Source organism: Microtus oregoni, unplaced genomic scaffold (genome assembly GCF_018167655.1).
Source record: "Microtus oregoni isolate MIOR12 unplaced genomic scaffold, Mior012 000002F_ref0000024, whole genome shotgun sequence".
NCBI lineage: Eukaryota > Metazoa > Chordata > Mammalia > Rodentia > Cricetidae > Microtus > Microtus oregoni.
Window position 1 is genome coordinate 39,436,995 of NW_024543061.1, and position 19,365 is coordinate 39,456,359.

The following is a 19,365-nucleotide window of genomic DNA, read 5'->3' on the forward strand; positions in this document are numbered from 1 at the left end:
ACTCTAACTGGACTGCTTCTGGCTCTCCCACCTGCTCCCCGCTGATGTACTTTTCCCAGCCTCCCACCCATATTGAAGCCAGAGTGGCTTTTAAAGAGGCACATGGGCCTCTGCAATGGCCTCTCTGTGCAGAATGCCACTGAGAGCTTCTCATTGCCCTTGAAGGCAACAGTTCATTGTGGCTAATAAAAATCCCATTGGGATTGATCTCTTCGCTCTACTTTCTTGCCAGCACGTGATACATTACCCACCATCATATACAGCCTGGACCCGTGCCTGTGAGGGATGGATCTGGGACCATGACTCTTTCAAATGCTTCTTCTAAAATTGTAGAAAGTGATTGCTCCTCCAACCTGTTTAAATTTAAAAAGGAAAAGAAGCACCACCCTTTGTCAAACTTGAGGTTGGGCGGTTTTAATAACTGGGACATTTTTGTGCATTTTTCTGTTATTGCAAATGAATCCTCATAAAAACAAAGTGCAAAGAATCTACCCAGTTAATTATACAAGGTAGGAGATGCTGGGAGAGAGATGTGAAGACCAGGGAAGCTGAGCATATTTATAGAAACTAGGCGCTCAGATATTTGGGCCACCAAAGATCTCTGATTAAAATACACTTTCCATACCTCAGCAGGTTCATTTAATCTATATTACTAATGATAAAGTCATAGGGTCCCTGCAGTTTCTGTTGGTGAGCAATTTAAGTGTGATGATTGCACATGCCTTGGCTCCTTGTGCTCATGTTTTATATAGATTTGCCTTCACATGTCTAATCAGAAGTCTGAGATATGATGTTAAGTTCCTACTGCAAGGCTGTGGAAACATTTGACTTAATTTCACCTCCTATGAGTCAAACATTTCTTAAAACGTTTTGCCACTGTCTTTCCTTTTGAGGGGTGCACACGAAAAATATTAGATGTTTCTCAAAGTCTAATTTGACTATTTAAAACAAATGGCTTATTAAAAGGAATTATTATCATAATGGCTGCTGGGGGGAATGCTCAGAGGGAAAGCTCTTGCCCAGAAGCCCCAGGTTCTATCCATGGCATCACAAAGGGAAAGGAAAAATATTAACAAAATGATGCTCAAGCATTCAGTATAATTGAATCTAATTCAGAACTTGAAAGTGTAATGGTTACACTAGGTTTAATGTGAGAGATGTTCGTGTTTGATTTAAAACTTTATCAGTGTGGTATGTTTTGTTCTTTTCAAATTCCTACTATACAAGTCTTAAAATCTTCAAATATACAAAGACAAAAGCACCACTTCTAAGCTTGAGGATGGGACTCTATATGCTAATGATGAGAGACCAAGAGTGTGCGCAATACTTTATAGCTGTGGAGATGGTGCTATAGAGATATTTAAAAATTCAAGTTAGATTTGTCCTCCAAATATCCTTAGGGTTGCAGAATTTCTGATCTGTTTATTAACCAGGCAAAACGTATCGCCATTTCTTGATCTAATCATAGTTGATTCTGCCACTGAAGTTACCTTTGCTCTTCTACCCTTTGATGCGATGTTTTTTTTTTTCCTAGTGTTTTTGTCCCCATAAACAAGCAAAATCTGATCCCATGTCCCTCCTCCCAGACATGTGTGGGTTGATTTGCCAGTGTCAAGGGCTAGGGTATTGAAATGATTAATTCATACGGTTCATTGTGTCTTTAATGACTGGGCATTGTGGGTCCTGAAATCCACCTTTTATTTCAGCCATGAGTGGGACAGCACTGCAGAGCAGCAGCCCAGTGCTTACACTTCTTCCTCATTGACTTCCGCAAGCATCAGTTTCTAACTCTGCCTAATTCATAACTAAGGTCTCTTTCCCATTCAGATTACCCTGCCCGTAATAGACATAGGTGCTTAGATAAACCAACTATATGAAGGACATGCTTTAAGATTTATCATCCCTAGTGACTTCCCCAAACTTCTCAGTCTTTAATCTTAATTATTTAAATGAGTGGAAGAGAGGGGCCGTCCAGTCTTGACTCTATTTCACAGCAGGGGTTTCTTGAAGGGAAAAGCTCTGTCTTATGTATTGGAGATGGGAATACATGACCTGATCCCGTTGTCCATTATTTATGCAACTTTGGACCAAGCTATTTAAAGTTCTGTGACCTTATGTCCCCTTATTAATTAGAAAAGGTGCGACAAGATTTTCTGCATACAACCTTCAGGCAACTAGCATGGGGCATAGATGTGCAATAGATTGTGAACTGGACCTCCAGGACCTTGCACGGGGTTTGAGGAAGCCCATTTATAACAAGAATCTAAGCATTTAGTAGCATATTTATTTGAGATTCAGAACAAAAATGAAATAATGTGAAGATCCAAAAAATGAACGACTTTGGTTAGAAAATGTAATGCTAGGCGCATAGCTGCCGAACTACTGATGTAATTCTGTGTTTATTGATGGAGGAAGTTGTTCATGCTAACTTACAAGTCAGGAAATTATGCTATTAATGCTTTGCTTAGTCTTATTTATAAAATGACATCCTTGTGTGTTTTTGTAAACCTTACACAATTTAAAGCATTACAGATACATGGTATTGCTCTTCCTTTTGAGGGAAGGTCTAAGTGGCTGTGGGTGATAGATAGGAATTGCAATGATTTTTTCCATTTGCATTTTTTAATTTTTATGAATAAAATATACATGATTTATTTGAGACATATACATAGAGTTACATGTTAGAAATTCCAACTAAATCCAGAATATAATCTTGAAAATGCATCTGTCTTTCATTCCTTAGTCTCTAGTCCATGATCATGGCATCAGAGCTGGTTTCCCTTCAGAGTCAGCTCTTGGCCTCTGTTGCCCCCACTGTGAATATCCCAACTAGGAAATCATCCCTCCTCATCCACGATGCTATGTACTTCTGAACTGCCTCACTTCCAACCTCTTCTAACTCATTTCCATAAAGATGGTCAAAGTACACATTGTTTCTAAAGCACAGAACGCATTTTCCTCTCTGTAGGGTCTCCATGCTTTCCTCACTCTGAGCCCAGGCATGGATGATGGCTTCTCTAACACTCAGTTTGTATCTATAGCCTACCTGGCACCCACAGCATGTCACAACATGGCCAAGGTCTGTTTCAACTCTTGGGTTACATGGACCAAGTCAAACATCACCAGTGCCCTCTAGACAGAGGGAACGCCTCCAACTTTTGTTGTATCTGCACTCTCAGCCATCACATTCCACCAATCTAGACATTCCTGGCTATTAACATTCTGCTTGAGGCTTGCATCCCAGTTTAATACCCCATGTTCTTCACTTCTAGTTATATTCTTTTCTTTTGGGACACCCATAATTTCTTTGACTCTCTTGGCTTATTCTTTTCCTATCTCTATGCTATTTTTGAGTGCTTGCATGATCAGGTAGCTCCAACAGAGAGGTAAACAAAATATATCCATGCCTTTCAGTAATTAATAATTTCACAGCAGCATTCTTTCGCTTAAATCCACCTGGTTAGGTGTGAGCTTTATTACATGCCACCTCTCCGTGAAAACCATACTGGCATAAGTTATAGGCATGTTGTATGTTATTTGTACTTACTCATTCCATAAAATGACTGTGTTCTTTTTAACAAAAAGAAGATATTAAATATAAACATACCACCAGAATATGTAGAGAATGCTAAGCTATTTAATTTAATTCATGTGACTATATGTCCTTCAGTCTTACATCATGGAGCTTTTCCTATTGTGTGTTTTTGAAGATTAAACTTGATTCCCAATTAGTATTAGTCAGTCTCTATTATCATGAGAATTAGTGATTTTTTTTTTTTGTAATTGTGTGTGAGAGTGATGATGGCCAGACCGACCTCCTGATGTAAAACTTCTGTCTTGGAATAAATTATATCACAGAAGTTGTATGTGGTGCCTTGGCTTAGAACCCACAGGCCGTGGAGTTGCTCTTTAGTTTACAAGGGCTGGCCTGTGAATCCTAGAACATTAAGAGGATTCTGACTTTGATAGGTTTAATGTATTCAGTCCTATGAATACACTGTGTTTCCAAATTGTTATTTAAGGGAAAAAAACAAACAGCATCCTCGGTGCTATTTCTTCTTGACTTAATCACCAAATAATATGCATTTATTTAAGAATATGAACTATTTATTACTTATATACTTTCTCTTTTACTGTATTTTTATTATTTAAAAATCTATTAGTTGTTATTTTTATAAAGGTTAGATGATAAAGAGTAGTAAAAGTTCCTTTATGAGACATAAGAAATCTCAATAATTTCCAAATTATTGATAGTGTTTTAAAGCGACTCCTCATTACAGCTGTTTTCATCCCAACCTGCTAAGTTCATTAGTAAACAAAACAAGGCCATATCCCTTTTTCAGTTTTCAGAGGGATTGGCCATGGTTCTATGGTTTAGTGAGTGAGATTACACCCTGAGAAAGTTTCTTTCAAATTACCTTTATACATGCTATGGTATTTCAAGTTCAGCTAATGACTCTGTGCTTCTCTGAATCCTGGTGACTGGGACACGCTGCCTGGATTTGTTTCCCTAGCTGAATTCTAAGTTCCTTGAGCATCCAAACTGTTGTGTCTTCCTGGGATAATTCTGTGATGAAAACATTTGCTGATTTGATTTATGTAATTTCATATATTTTATAAACTAAATTCTGCTTCTACAGTAGAATAAGTTATCCTATCGGTCTAGACACGCACACTGTGAACTGAGAAAATAACTTTAAGATACATGGGAAAGATGCTGTCTTTCACTTTATTGATATGTGGTATGAATATGGAATATGATACGGTCTTCATCGTCGAGAGGATTTGTTTGTAAAGATCTTATATATTATCATTTATTTAGTATGTTAGTTATTTTATGTGTACATCTTCATATGATGGGGAGCATTTGCATGTGTGTATGAGGAGGTCAGAAGCATCGATCTTCTGGCACCTTCCACCATTCCCCTGAGACAGGATCCCTCACGGGCCTGGAGCCTCACCATGGAGAATGATTTAGTTGACCCCTGAGTTTTCAGGGACCCTTCTGTTGCTGTCTCCCATCCTGTAGCACTAGGTAGGAGTGCTGACTTGCACTGCTGTGACGTTGTTTTCATTTGGGTTCTGGGGATCTGATTCAAGCTTTAACAGCTATAGGCAGACCCTTTAATGACTGAACCATCCTTCCCCCCACCCCGACTCTGTAGATTGTATTAAATTTATAAAATTTAAACATGAGCTATTTAAATGTATCCTTTTTTTTACCTCTGGAAGAAATTTGGTTTCCTGTCATTGCTAGTAAAGTTCCTACATAGGAAAATCTGGAGCTAACTGTCACAGTGTATGCTTGTCATCTCTGGATTGGGCGGTCCAAAGATCCTGAGCTCACAGTCAGCATAGGGTGCAAATGCTTTCAGACGAAGAAAGCAGAAGCAGCAACAGCAGCAGCAGAAATGACTTTTAAGTAAATGAAGAGCTATAGGGCAGATCGTGCTGCCTGTAATTGGAGACTAGAATTTATGAAATATCACTCTTACTTTCTACAATGCTGCTTCTCCTTTTAAAGGCTACGCTGGCATGGGGAAACATCAAAGGAGAAATAGCACCTGGGATCTAATCTAATACTATGCTTCTGTGAGCTGTCCCTTCTACTTTCTAGAAGCTACGCTCTGTCACAACTACTACCATTGCCCTTGCTTTCTGTCTGTGCTGCACATCTATTTCCTGGCAGGCTCAAATGATATCTAAAATGGTTGAAATGGTTGATGCTACCTACTGAGTGATGTCTTCATTTCAGCTATTCATATTCCTCCTCTCCCCCTCTTTTTTTTTAAACTAATGGTCTGGTGAACACCTCATGTAGGTGCATTTTATTAGGAAGTATTCCCTCTAAATGTGGCTCCGAAGCTGAGAGAAATGGGCCATAATCATATAAATGTAAAGTATCTTTGTAGAATTTACCAGAAATGGAATGTCCTTATCCCAAGGCGTAGACTGTAAGAGACTTTTTCCTCTGCCTGTAAGATTGCTCTTTCTACCAATATTGATTAGGTATATCACATCGATGACTATTGGGACATACACAAAGATGAGCAGCTCTCTAGCAGTCTCTATTAGAAAGTGGAGATCTTTCTGGTGCTGGATGCCCATCATTTTCTTCTTCCTGATGAGATAAAACGCACTGGCTCCCAGTCTGTATGAATTGTTTCACTCCTAGTTCATAAAACTGTAATTAATAATGATGAACTAAGATCATCCTAGATTTGATGTACTGCCCTATCCTCATTGAAGAGGAGTCTTTAAATCTGCAGCTGAACAACTTATGGGACTTCACACTGATTAATTTATCTGGTCAGTCTCGAGGCTGACACGGCATCTTCTCAGCCATCCATTGGGATCAACGTCATCACTTTACACGAAATGAGCTTACTCCTTTATAGGCTTAATGGGAGCAAGATCTCAACTGTCGGCTGTGGATGTGCTTCTGGAATTTAATTTGTTGATCTATGAGAACGCAGAAGACCTCATCTTTTCCTGAACTATCTAAACATGAAATGATCTGATATTTGAACTTTAGTAGGAGGCCAAGTCATTTAAAGTGAGTAGTCTTCTTTTCTGAAATGTTTAGTGGTTTATCACCAGCATGTCATGTTCTTAAGAAAAATCTTACTCCTCTTGGAGAGAGATGCTAGGAATCCAGTTACCACGGGGCAGGCTTAGAGTGGTTATGATTTGAGGCAGCACAGATTCTTTTATCCTGTTGGCTGATGCCACAACCTGTTTCTCTCTGAAAAAAAAAAAAAAAGGATCTACCTGATCCTGACCGTCAAGTCTTTACTAACCAGAGTGGGGACTTCTGATTGAAATGCTATCTTTCCTTTCTAGGGACTTGGAGTCTAAAGGAGGAGACAGAGAAAGAAAGAACTTTACATAGCGGTCGTTCATTCCAGGAGTGGTACCCTGTGTGTATTGTCTCAGTCTCAAGCTCATCAGAGACAGATTAGTTCCTGTTGTACATGGACCTCAGATTTTCCTTGGGACAACGGACCACTCCCATGCCTTCAATCAATTCCATTCTCATTAATGTAACTACAGTCCACATCCTAATATACCTCTCAATAAATAATGAGATTCTTTTTAAAATTTGCTTGGATCTTGAAAAGTAAGCTGCCAACCCTTGGTAGCTCTTTATGTTCTTGGAAAAATAAAACACAAAAAGATGTATCCTATTGTACTTTGAACCCTATCATTAGTAGGCATTCCCAAGATGAAGATGATTCAGGGCCTAAAAGAGGATTCATGCTGTGAGCTCCCCACCAACACCCACAGAACACTGTTGTGATAGCTATAAATGTTTTAATTACCCATTTGAAGCATGACATATTTATCCTGCTCTAACACCATCAAGATTGTTATTTCTTCTCATAAAAGTTTTTTACTTATTTTTTTTTTGCTTCTACAAGAACATACAAATATCTATCACCATGCACAAAACTTTAAGTCCAAGTGGATCAAGGACCTCAACATAAATCCAATTACAATGAACCTAATAGAAGAGAAAATGGAAAGTAGTCCTGAATTTATTGGCACAGGACACCACTTCTTAAATATAATACCAGTAGCACAGACACTGAGAATGATAATTAATAAAAGGGACCTCCTGAAACTAAAAAGCTTCTGTAAGGCAAAGGTAAACAAGACAAAACAACAGCCTACAGAAGAGGAAAAGGTCTTAACCAACCCCACATCTGACAGAAGGCTGATTTCCAAAATATATAAAGAACTCAAGAAACTATACATCAAAATACAAAATAGTCCAATTAAAAAATGGGGTACAGAGCTAAACAGAGAACTCTCGTCAGAAGAATATCAAATGGCCAAAAGACATTTAAGGAATTGCTCAGCATCCTTAATCATCAGGGAAATTCAAATCAAAATGACTCTGAGATAGCATCTTGCACTTATCACAGCGGTTAAGATAAAAAATAATGAGAACAGCTTATGTCAGAGAGGATGTGGAGTCAGGGGCGCACTCCACTGCTGGTAAGAGTGCAAACTTGTATAGCCACTTTGAAATTCAGTATGGTGGTTTCTTAGAACATTGGAAATCAATCTATCTCAATACCTCTCTCAGGCATATACCTAAAGGATACTCAATTGTACCACAAAACACTTCCTAAATAATGTTCATAACAGCATTATTCATAATAACCAGAATCTGGAAACAACTTAGATGGCCCTCAACAGAAGAATGGATAAAGAAAATGTGGGACATTTACACAATGGAATATTACTCAGCTGTAAAAATCAATGACGTCATGAAATTTGCAGGCAAATGGATGGAACTAAAAAAAAATAATCCTGAGTGAGATAACCCAGACTCAGAAAGACAAATACAGTATGCACTCACTTACAAGTGGATATTAGATAAAACGCAAAGAATAACCAGACTACATCTACAGCTCCAGAGAATCTAGGTAACAAGGAGAACCCTAAGAGGGACACATGGATGATCCTGTGAAGATTTAGATGAGATTCTGGGTAAACTAGGGGCTAGGCAGGCAGGAGGAGGGAAAGGGGAATGAGAACATAAGGAAACAGAATGGTTGAGGGGGGAAGGGGCAGAGTGGGAGAGCAATGAAAGCATTCTCTTGATAGAGAGCCACTATGGGGTTAGGGATTCTCAAGAATCCACAGTTAACCTCAGTTAAGACTACTAGTAATAACAGAGAGGGTGCCCAAACTGGCCTTCCCCTGTAATCAGATTGGTGAATATCCCAACTATCATCATAGAGCCTTCATCCAATAACAGATGGAACAAGATGTAAAGATCCACAACCAAGCACTGACTGAGCTCTGGCAATCCAGTCAGAGATGAAGGAGGGAATGTATGCACAACAGAGGTCAAGATGATGATGGAGAAATCTACAGAGACACCTGAACCAAGCTCATGGTAAATCATGAACTCTAGACAGCTGTGAGGTCTTCATAGGATCGAACTAGGCCCTAGACAGAGGTGAAGCTTGCACTATCTGAGGGGCCCCTAATAGTAGGACCAAGATCTATCCCTGGTGTATGAGCTAGCTTGTTGGAGCCCATTTCCTCCCTATGGTGGGAAACCATGTTTGGGCCTTAATGCAGTGGGGAGGTACTTGGTCCTCCTGCCCAAACTTAATATGACAGACTTCCCTGACTCCCCATAGGAGCCCTTACCGATTGGAAGGAGTGAATTGAAGGATTTCCATGGGGGAGGCAAGAGGGGGGCAGGAGGAGGGGTAAGAGGAAGAACTATGGCTGTAACGTAAAATGAATTTTTAAAAATACATAAAATAAAAATAAATATATAAAAATATATTTAAAATATATACACTTACATATATATTTAAAATATATTTATATTATTTTATATATTTTTATATATTTAAAAGAAATAGCCTCCACATCTTTCATCTCTGAGTGAAATCTGAAGCGCTCTTTTACTTGTCTATGTGACTTAATATCTTCTAAGTCTTTCTGCTCCAAGATAGTTCACTGACCCACATCATCCATCCTCCCTTCTCCCATTCTTCTCCACTAAGCATCTACGATGTCATCACAAGCCAGAAGTCTGCACTGGAGTCCTTTCTGGTGCCTTGCATAGAGGCATCAGCCAGTTCTCAGCCCAGATTCATCACATCTTTGTTCCCTTTCTTCCCTGCCTCTGTTGTTATAGCCTTTCGTCTTACCATCTTTTTGCTAGATCACGAGCACATGTTTCTAAGGTTCTGAGCAATTACCCGTGTGAAATTTCCTTTATATCACTTGCCAAGCTTTGAATATATCATTCCCCAAACTTGTGTTGGGGTGAGAAAATAGAGCAGGAAAGTCCTGAGCAACTATAGGGATTTTGACCCTGGCCTCCTCTGCCTCAGAAACTAGAATCTTTAAAAACTACATGTCTTTGTTGTATGCACTGTATGTTCTTTGGTATTCTGTGATCCAAAATTAAAATGCATGAAGACTAAGACAGCTCTTATTTTATGTATTTATACAACTTCCAAGGACATGTTTTTATGTGTAACTTCTCTTGTCAGCTACATTAAAAAACAGAAAAACATACTACTATCTTTTCTTTAGCTATATTTTGCTTATTGCATAATAAGTAATAGCTAATGATTCTATCTCATGTTTACAGAATAAAACAATATCATCTTAAGATACGCTGTTCACATAAACTAACAATTTAAAACAGACAATCGTGTGGCTTAGTTTTTAGGGTAGATATTAAAAATAAAACACATGTTTGAAATGGGAATTATATGAGTGACAAAATTAGCATACCTTAATATTTGGACCTTATAATAGAGCACCTGGACACCAAGTTTCTTGAGCGTAGAAACTTCATTTTTGCATGTTTCTTCACTTAGCAAATTGTGTATACGCTCAAAAGGAGCCCCATCAAATGGTTATTAAATTGAATAAAACTGATATTTTGGAATCATTTTAATATTCATGACCTGAAATTGCCTTTGAACAGCTGGTCAAATTGCCTTCAGTGAGAGGCAAGTCCAGAGAATTTAGGAATGCCAATACATGATGTATGTGAGTCTTTCATTCCCCACTGCCGTTTGCAGTAGACAAAGTTGAGGCATTTGGAGCCCCCTTTGCATTGCTTAAAAAGGAGAACTTGGGAAATAGGGATTTGGCAGCCCCTGTGCTATTTTGGAGTAGTGTAGATTAGCAGTCTCTACTTTTGACCGAATAACCTATGCGTCCAAGAGTCCAAGTCACTGCTATTCTGTGCTGAGAGGATAAGGGATGAGTTGTGTTTTCTTCCTCCCTCTGCTTGTGACGGATGTAAAGAGAATACCACACTGACAAAATGTTCGGTAACTACCCTCTTACAGGACGATGTGGTAACTCAGTTCTCTCCCTTTCACATCCTGACTTCTGCATGGCTTGCTCAAATGAATTAACGTGCACATCTGTGTGAACAGCAATGGCTAGGTGGGTGATAAGTGGGTACATCTGCCTAGCAAGCAATGTTTACAGAAAACCAGTTCTTTAGAAATTCTTTAAGAAGTTCTTCAGCGGTTCAAACTCCGATAACAGAAGTCACAAACGGGCAACCTGCTGTTGAAATGGACCCACGGAACCTGGTTTCGTTTGCCCCACACGGTACTACTGTTATTTTTATTGTTGTTGTGGCTTTTATTACTTAATCTGTAGCAATCAGGAGATTTCCCATCAAAATCCAGATTCCCAGTGTCTCCCAAGAATCAGGAGATACTCTAAGAAATTGCTTGCAATTCAGACACTGGTGGTGCTGTGATTTTAAACTGTAAATGGCCACAATTTCAGGGCTCCTATCCCTTTATCTGGATGTTTCTCATCTGTATCAAATGGTATAAGGTACAAGCACAGAAATGCTTACCCAGAATGCTCCCTGACTTAATGGGGTATTGCACACCAACCTATTCCACCTGTAATTTTCACCCCAATTTCTATGTTATATCAATTTCTCCTCCATGTAGTTTTTCATACTGGGGCCTATTTTCTCCCTGTCCTTGTTGTGAGTTTTATCCAGATCTTGATTTCCTTGCTCTGGGCTGCTGAAAGGATTCATTCTTTGCCCTTCTCCCGTCTCTTCTTCTGCTCCCTTTTGAGCTTGTGGTTCAATATACTGGTTCTTACTCTCAGATCTGTAGGGCAACATGGAATTGGAACTCAGCTAATTTCCCCTTCATTTTTGTTCATGCTCAAACCAATAATGAGCAATCATGCACCAGAGAACTCCCTTTGAGCCGCTCTGGTGGTGCAGCCCCCAGCAGTGTCTTGTTTCCTCCCATGGTGATTAGTCTTTTTAGCCTTCCCAAATCTACTCTTTTGGGAAATAGCTCATCTTTTCTGCTGTGTATTTCCTAATATTGTCCTGTTCTCTCATTGTCTCAGAACAAGGATTCCCTGAGTGTGGTGCCTAGAAGTCTTATTATAAAGTAAAATGTCCTGCGCTTTGGGATGTTTCCTACGGCTCCAATTATATCTTAAATTGCTTCAGGAATAAGAGAGACAATAGATGATACATAGATACATATTCAGATAGATGGTTGGATGGATAGAGATAGATGGGTAGATGATAGGTAGATAGATGATAGATAGATAGATAGATAGATAGATAGATAGATAGAAAAATATGTGTGTGAGTAGATTAATATATAATCACTTCAACAGATACATAGACAGATAAAGATAGATAGGTATGTAGTTAGATGGTTTATAGGTAGATAGAAAGACAAGTAGATAAATAATATGTTCATACATAACAACTCATAGATACATAGATATCTAAGTCTGAACTTTGGGAAGTCTAGCATTTGTAGGTGGTACAAAAGGCATTGGTAGACTTCTAGGTGGTTTGAGAAAGGTAGAAATAAAATTTAATTCATGTTAAAATTAGTGCATTCCAATCAGTGTTGGGTAAGCTCTGTTGATCCTAAGTATTGATAAAATCCCTGGGTGTGGCTTTCCTCAGCCCTTTGACATCACCCTGGAAACCATCAGGCCTTTGATCCACATAAGGAGGCTCACGCAAGAGCTGTTGACCCTCCAGTCAAAATCAAGACGATTGAACCGTCAACTCCTTGAAGGAGTATATTTCTTTTTACTGGCTTCTACCGCCTTCATACCTTCTCTCCCATAATGGTATGCTCAACAGATACTGATTTAGACTGGTTGGGTGTAGAGCTGTCTGAAGATGAAAATTTACAGCAGCACCCCTCTGTAGTAAGGTAGCGATAGTGAGTCTAGTCCTGTGATGGAGGAAGGTCATTGGCTAATAAAGGCACTGCCCTGGCCCATTTTATTGGTTAGAGGATAGGTGGGAGGAGTAAACAGAACAAAATGCTGGGAGGAAGAGGAAGTGAGCTCAGAGTCTCGACCGCTCTCCTCCTGGGAGCAGATGCCTGAGAGAGACGCCATGCTCCCGGCTCCTGGGCAGACACATGCCATGAAGCAAGCCGCCAGGTTAGACATGCTGAACCTTTCCCGGTAAGACCGGTGCTCACCGATTATTAGAGATGGGTTGATCGGGATATCAGAATTAGCCAGTAAGGGCTAGGGCAGAAGGGCCAAGCAGTGATTAAATGAATACAGTTTGTGTGTTGTTATTTCGGGGCATAAGCTAGCTGAGCGGGCGGCTGGGGTGCTGGGGGAGCGGCCCCGCCGCCCTTATTACTTCAGTCCTGGTTGCCAGATCAGTAGAAGTCATGCATTCTCTGGATACCCTTTATTGACTACCCCAGCGGGTACCTGCTTCAGTCCTGCTCATACAGTGGGGAGAATTTACCAAGAGGTCTGGAGTGTGGAAACAGAGGCATGGTTCGAAGAGAAGTGTTTGTATTGTGCATTCAAGGTAAAAAGTCTTTCCTGAGCAGCTTGAAGCATGTTTTCCACTTCTTCAAAGGAGGACAGTAGGAAACAAAGAGGTAGAATTTGATTTGACAGAGTTAGGGGAGTTATTAATATAAATTATAATAATAATAATAATAATTGAATTTACAACTCGGAGACAAATGTCTGATATTCTGTTTATAATTCATCAGTCCTGCAAGTTTAAACATGACCCAGATCCTTTTCAGCCTCAGTTTCTCTGTCTGTAAGATGGGGACAACTCTATTACCGAGGAGGTTGTATTAGGAAACTAATAGAAGAGCATAAATAACCTGATAAAAAACATGTAGTACTTAAGAATATAGACATTTCCGTGAGTAAACCAAGCTCTCCAAAATATTGTTTTTCAGGCTTGAGACTTCATCTTGATAGATTGTTCCTGTTTATGAATATAAAGTGTCCTGCTCCATCTCTTCTGATTGATTTTAGTTTGAAGTCTATTTTGTTAGATATTAGGATAGCTACACCCACTTGTTTCTTAGGCTCATTTGATTGGAGAATTATCCAGCAACTGATGGAAGCAGAGGTAGAGAGCCACAGCAGAGCACTGGGCTGAGTTCCCAAAGTCCAGTTGAAGACTAGGAGGAGTGAGGATATGAACTAAGAGGTCAAGACCATGATGGGGACACTACTCAGTTTACCTAAGCTAATGGGAGCTCACCAACTCCGGCCAGACAGGGAAGGACCCAGCAAAGGTCTTAACTAAACTCTCTGAAAGTGGATGACAATTGTATGGCTGGGGAAGACTATGGGGCCACTGGCAATGGCACCAAGTCTTATATGTTTTTGGGGGAATCTATTCTCTTTGGATGGATACCTTACTCAGCCTAGATATGATAGGGAGGGCCTTAGACCTTCCCCAAAGCAATGTGCCTTACTGTCTCTGAGGAGTGGATGGGGGTAAGGTGGGGCGGTTAGGTAGAGGGAATGGGCAGAGGGAAGGGAGTGGGAACTGGGATTGGTATGCAAAATGAAAAAAATAGTTTGTTTTCATTTTTTAAAAAATAAAATAAATTTAAAAAAACCATTTTCAGTCATATTTTCAACATGGCAAGAAACATAGAAACCATAGGCGCTCATTCTTCATGTGATACACATAGTCTACCACCAAGGAAGGAAATAAGCCTGCGGTAGTTGAATAGCCAGCTATGGCCACAGAGCTGAGAAGCAGCTGAGCTAAGATTTAAAGCCATGGACGACTGCTTTCAAATGCTGTATTCTTTCTGCTGAGCCCATTAGTGTCCCCCTCCTCCCCACCGCAACCTTTTTTTTTTTTTGCCGACCCATACACTTTTTCTTAGCTGCAAAAATGAAAGACATTTATGCTCGAAACTAACTCATCCTGATAATTCCCAATTAAGATGTTGTCATCTGGCATCTGGCTCCATTTCCTTTTATGAAATATTGTAAACATAATTTGAGTATAGCTTAAATGAAGTGTCCAAATGGGATAAAAACAGGTCACCTGGGAAATTAGATCTTATAGATTACAAGAATTCAATGCCTAACTTGTACTTAATGGACATAATTTTTTAAAGAGAAATCTCTGGAAATGATTGGTCTATTGGTTTCATCATTATTTCCACTTAAGTCTACAGTGTAGAGCAATTAAAATCAAAATAAATAATATAAACATGATATACAGTAGCAAACGGCAGCTTCAGTTAATAAACTCAAGATTCACAGGTAAAACCTGGAGGTGGGTCTTTGACCTAAGTTCACATTTCCCCTTTACCTTAATTTAAAAAGATTGCATATAAAAGATTTTTGGATAAAAATATCAGATAATTTTCTGGCCCTGAAGCTTTTTGAAGATGTGATTCCAAAAATACTTTATGTGAGTATACCTTAAATAAAATCTCTGTGTGTGTAAAGGTATGTATACTAGTGTACATGCCTGTTAACGTGTGTGTATGTAAGGGGGGGGGAGAAGAAGGAGAGGGAAGATGAGGGGAAAGAGGGAGATGAAAGAGAGAGAGAAAGGGGCAGAGAGAGACGCAGCCAAAAGTTGATACTGGGTTTCATTTTCAATTATTCTATGCCTTAATTTTTGAGACAGGGTCTCTCATGGAACCTAGAGTTGACTGGTTCAGCTAACCCAACTGTGACAAGCAATCCTCAGGGATCTTCCTCTTTCTGTCTCCTCAGCACCGAGATTGTAGGCATTTACCACCATGTCTAGCTTCTGTACAGATATCAGAGATCCAGACTCCTGATTCTCCTGCTTCCATGGCAGACACTTGACTAAGCCTCTTCTTCCTGACCTCTTATGGCGAGGAGACCTTACCATTAATTGATAATTGCCCAATTGGACAAAATAAATTATTTATTTTTAGTTGAATGCTTTCAAAATGAGGGTCGAAGTAGGATGGGATTAAGGATAAGAGTACGTGATGACGTTGTACACTAGCTTTGATTTAAACACAGTAAGAAAGCATTCTTTAGAGCATACTTTTGTGCTGCCAGGTGACTGAACCATCTTTTCCCCTAAACCTGGTGAGGTGATAGTTAAGCCTATGTACTGTCAAGGTCTGTAACCTGGGATCCAGTCCCAGCTCTCCTGCCTCCTTATTTTGCAAGTTTAGGCAAGTTCTTTGGACTCTTTAAGGCCCAGTTTTCTCATTGGTGAATTATTGATAATAACTGCTTCCTAGGTTGGTCAGGATGATTCAGCATAAACACCAATAAATACCAATAAACATGCCAGTGTGGTTCATGCTATCAGTACTTTCTGGGGCTTGTATCACCTTCCCAACTTAGTCCTTAACTCTTGTGTGACCTTATAAAACAAAAGCTTTTCCTTCCTAACAGAACGGCTTAATGGCATTATGAGGAAGACTCATTTACCTATTCAGATAAAATATCAAGTTGGTTTCCTTTAAGAGGCATGACGATGTCCATGAAAACAAAAGGCTATAAAGACAGTCCTTCTAGTAACTAATCAGGCTTGGACATATTTTCAGAAGCAGCACTAATTTGTACTCATCAAAGGAGAACATATTGATTTGTGTGTGTATTTCAAGCTGTGCTCTTACGCATGCTGGGCCTGTGGTCGCAGCACCCTCCTCTGGGGACGGTGGCTTCTTTAACTGCAGTGAATGGTGATTCTATTTGTAGGCATCCTTGCTGACAGCACACCTTCCTTTCTGTGTAATTTATTTAGTCCTCAAATTACACTGTCTTCCTGCAGCGAGGAAAATCCTCCTCCAGCCCCTTTATCCCCTCCATCCCCTCCAGCCCCTTTATCCCCTCCATCCCCTCCAGCCCCTCCATCCCCTCCAGCCCCTCCAGCTCCTAAAAAGCAGTTGTTCTCAACTTTCCTAAAGCTGTGACCCTTGAATATACAGTCGCTCATATTGTGGTGACTCCACCATAAAATTATTTCATCACTACTTCATAACTGCAATTTTGCTACTGTTATGAATGATAGTGGAAATATCTGATATGCGAACCCAAGGGGTCACGACCCACTGATTGAGAACCACTGCTCCAGAGACTCTGCTAAGTCTTTTGAATTGTTGAATCTGTTTTCTGGAACCCAAAGACTACAGACAGTTTCAGTAGGGAAGGCCCTCAAACTGCATTTCAGGACACGTGTGTAATGACAAAGTCAGAATGCAGGTCTCCCTTGAGCCCCCGGGTCCTGCTTGTCCCTCCAGAGGCATCATCGGATTGTAAACAGAAGTACCATTTTTACAGCAAAATCTAGAGGACTGTGACTTACCTTCCTTCAACCAAGGAATGTTACTTTTGTCATTTTCAAAATGTTCGGCCGTTCTTACTTTTATCTTTTCTGACTCAGTTTCTGACATCTGAGGGGGAAACAGAGTTTGTGACAAAAGAAATGCATCGAAACCACACATTATGAGCACGGTTTTATGTTCGGAGACTCTTCGCATGTTATGGAAAAATCTCCTGTCCCCAGTGTTGGGAGCCCTGTTTCATTGAGCCTTCCTTCCCTTTGATCCGCCTGTGTTATTTTAAAACACTGACCGTGAGAACTGAACTCTGCTGTGAGGTGTTTCAGCCAGCATTTCAGCGCTCTGCGGCAAAGCTGGAGTACCACCTGAGAGCTCTTGGATATCAGTGAATAACAGATTCCTAATCAGACTCCGATTTGTCATAAATAAACAAGCATTTGGCTACTGTTTAGTTTCTTTTAATGATGCACAGAAAAGTGTGCTCAACAGTAAACTGCTCAGATACAGAGAACAACCCAGCACAGTGGGATCTTTTCAGGAATTCATTGACTGAAGTAAAGGTCTTCCTACCTATGCTGGCTAACGTGAGCCACCCCCTCTCCCCCAAGGTGTCCAGAAAGCCTTTTGTGCACCTTCCGAGCAGAGCCCTTGGCCTTCAGTGCTCGCTTGCTGGTCAGGTTCTCCCCAGTTCAACACCTTGGAGTACTTACCTGTGTATTACAGAAGGAGGAAGCCCGAGGTGTGGGACTGGGGTGCGGTGCGTGGCAGCCTCCCTTCTCTCTGGGTGTCCAGCATTCCTCTACCCTGGCAGAAGTGAGCAGAGAGGCAAACACGCTCCCTCCCTGGGTGGTGCTAGATTTGTATGGCTGCCAGAATCATCCAACTTGCGGCTGAGAGTTGTTGTTGCTTTTTTTTAAAAAGGTAATATAAAGCCTGTGGTTTAAAACAATAAAACCTCCTTTAGGCTGACGCTTATTTAAAATGACACTCTACCAAATAGGCTGCAAACAATGAAGTCTTTTCCAGTGCACAGAATCACCCCAATCCCCTTCCCTTCCTACCCACCATTCATTACTTAGTATTAATATTAAAAGGTGCCTCAAGAACATACTGAAAACAGATACACAAACTATTTGGTTTAAAAGAGAGATCACTAAAGCTGAATTCCCCAGATGCCCAATCTCTGGCTGCTGTCTCGAAAATCATTTTTCCTTAGCATTTTATAAGCAATAAGAAAACACTGAATTTTTGATTTTATCATTTGCAGGTATTCTCAAAAGGATTCAGAGCGACATCACAAAGAGTGTTAGCCATTACTTTCTTAGATAAGGACAGCACTGTTTATAATGAAAGATAAAAACCTAAACGTGTAGCCCTTAAGTATACATGATAAATAATTCACCCTTCCTGAAAGATGACTCATTTTCTTGTTTTTGTTTTTTTAATTGTGGCAGTATTTGGTTTGTATCTCGGAGTGGTTGCCCCCTCTGATGAATTTGCCTGACACAGATGTTTTCTGATTATGTAGCAGTCGTTTCTCCAACCACCCAAACTTTATTTCTTCATGCACTCTGCTCTTTGTCTTAGCACAATTAAAACTACCCTGATTCGCCAATTTTCACACAAATGCCAACTTTGGTTCCCTACATTATGAGTAACATAGCTTTCAGACTGCTTAGACAACCAGAGAAGGCCTTGAATGGTTGGATTTCTCTAGATAATTTTCTTTCTTCAGAAATGTCAAACATTTACTCCAACTCAATTGTGTGGTTGCTGTTTAGTCATTAACTGTAGACGGAGACTGCTTGTTTGTTTGTTTGCTGATTTACTTGGTGGAGATAACATGAACATTCTCTTGTAATAATTTCTTTTGTTTAGGCTCAAAATATGATCCAGAAATAGAATCCTTGAGGACAAGTTTTCCATCAGAAGGCAGATTTTTGCCAAGAGCAAAGTTATTTAAGGTGATCACATTTCAAGGTCCATTTTCAGTTAGAATAGGATTGAACTGGGCAGTAGTGGTACACACCTTTAATCCCAGCACTCAGGAGGCAGGGAGTTGGATATCTGTGAGTTCAAGGCAAGCCTGGTCTACAGAACAAGTTCCAGGACTGATTCCATAGCTACTGGGAAATGCTGTCTCAAAAAACAAAAACAAATAAAAAATATAATAATAATAATAATAATAGTCCCTTCCCTGAGGACTCTTACCTACCAGGTTCTACCCATAAAACATTCTAACTTTCCTAACAGGTGGATCCTGCCCCCACCCTATAGA

At 40.0% G+C, this 19,365-nt stretch overlaps 1 protein-coding gene across 2 annotated transcripts in view; it reads right to left on the reverse strand.

The window, feature by feature from the left end:
• The window catches only part of Mdfic2 (MyoD family inhibitor domain containing 2), a 114,416-nt gene extending 97,218 nt beyond the window's left edge, over window positions 1-17,198 (reverse strand). The window contains exons 1-2 of one of the 2 annotated variants that reach the window (XM_041679934.1): window positions 17,111-17,198; window positions 9,792-9,825 (exon numbers count right to left, since the gene is read on the reverse strand). In XM_041679934.1, coding sequence (XP_041535868.1) covers window positions 9,792-9,825; window positions 17,111-17,198 — 122 coding nt within the window. The remainder of the gene's footprint in view (window positions 1-9,791; window positions 9,826-17,110) is intronic. The other variant, XM_041679933.1, reaches the window with a different exon arrangement.
• Between the last annotated feature and the right edge of the window lie 2,167 nt (window positions 17,199-19,365).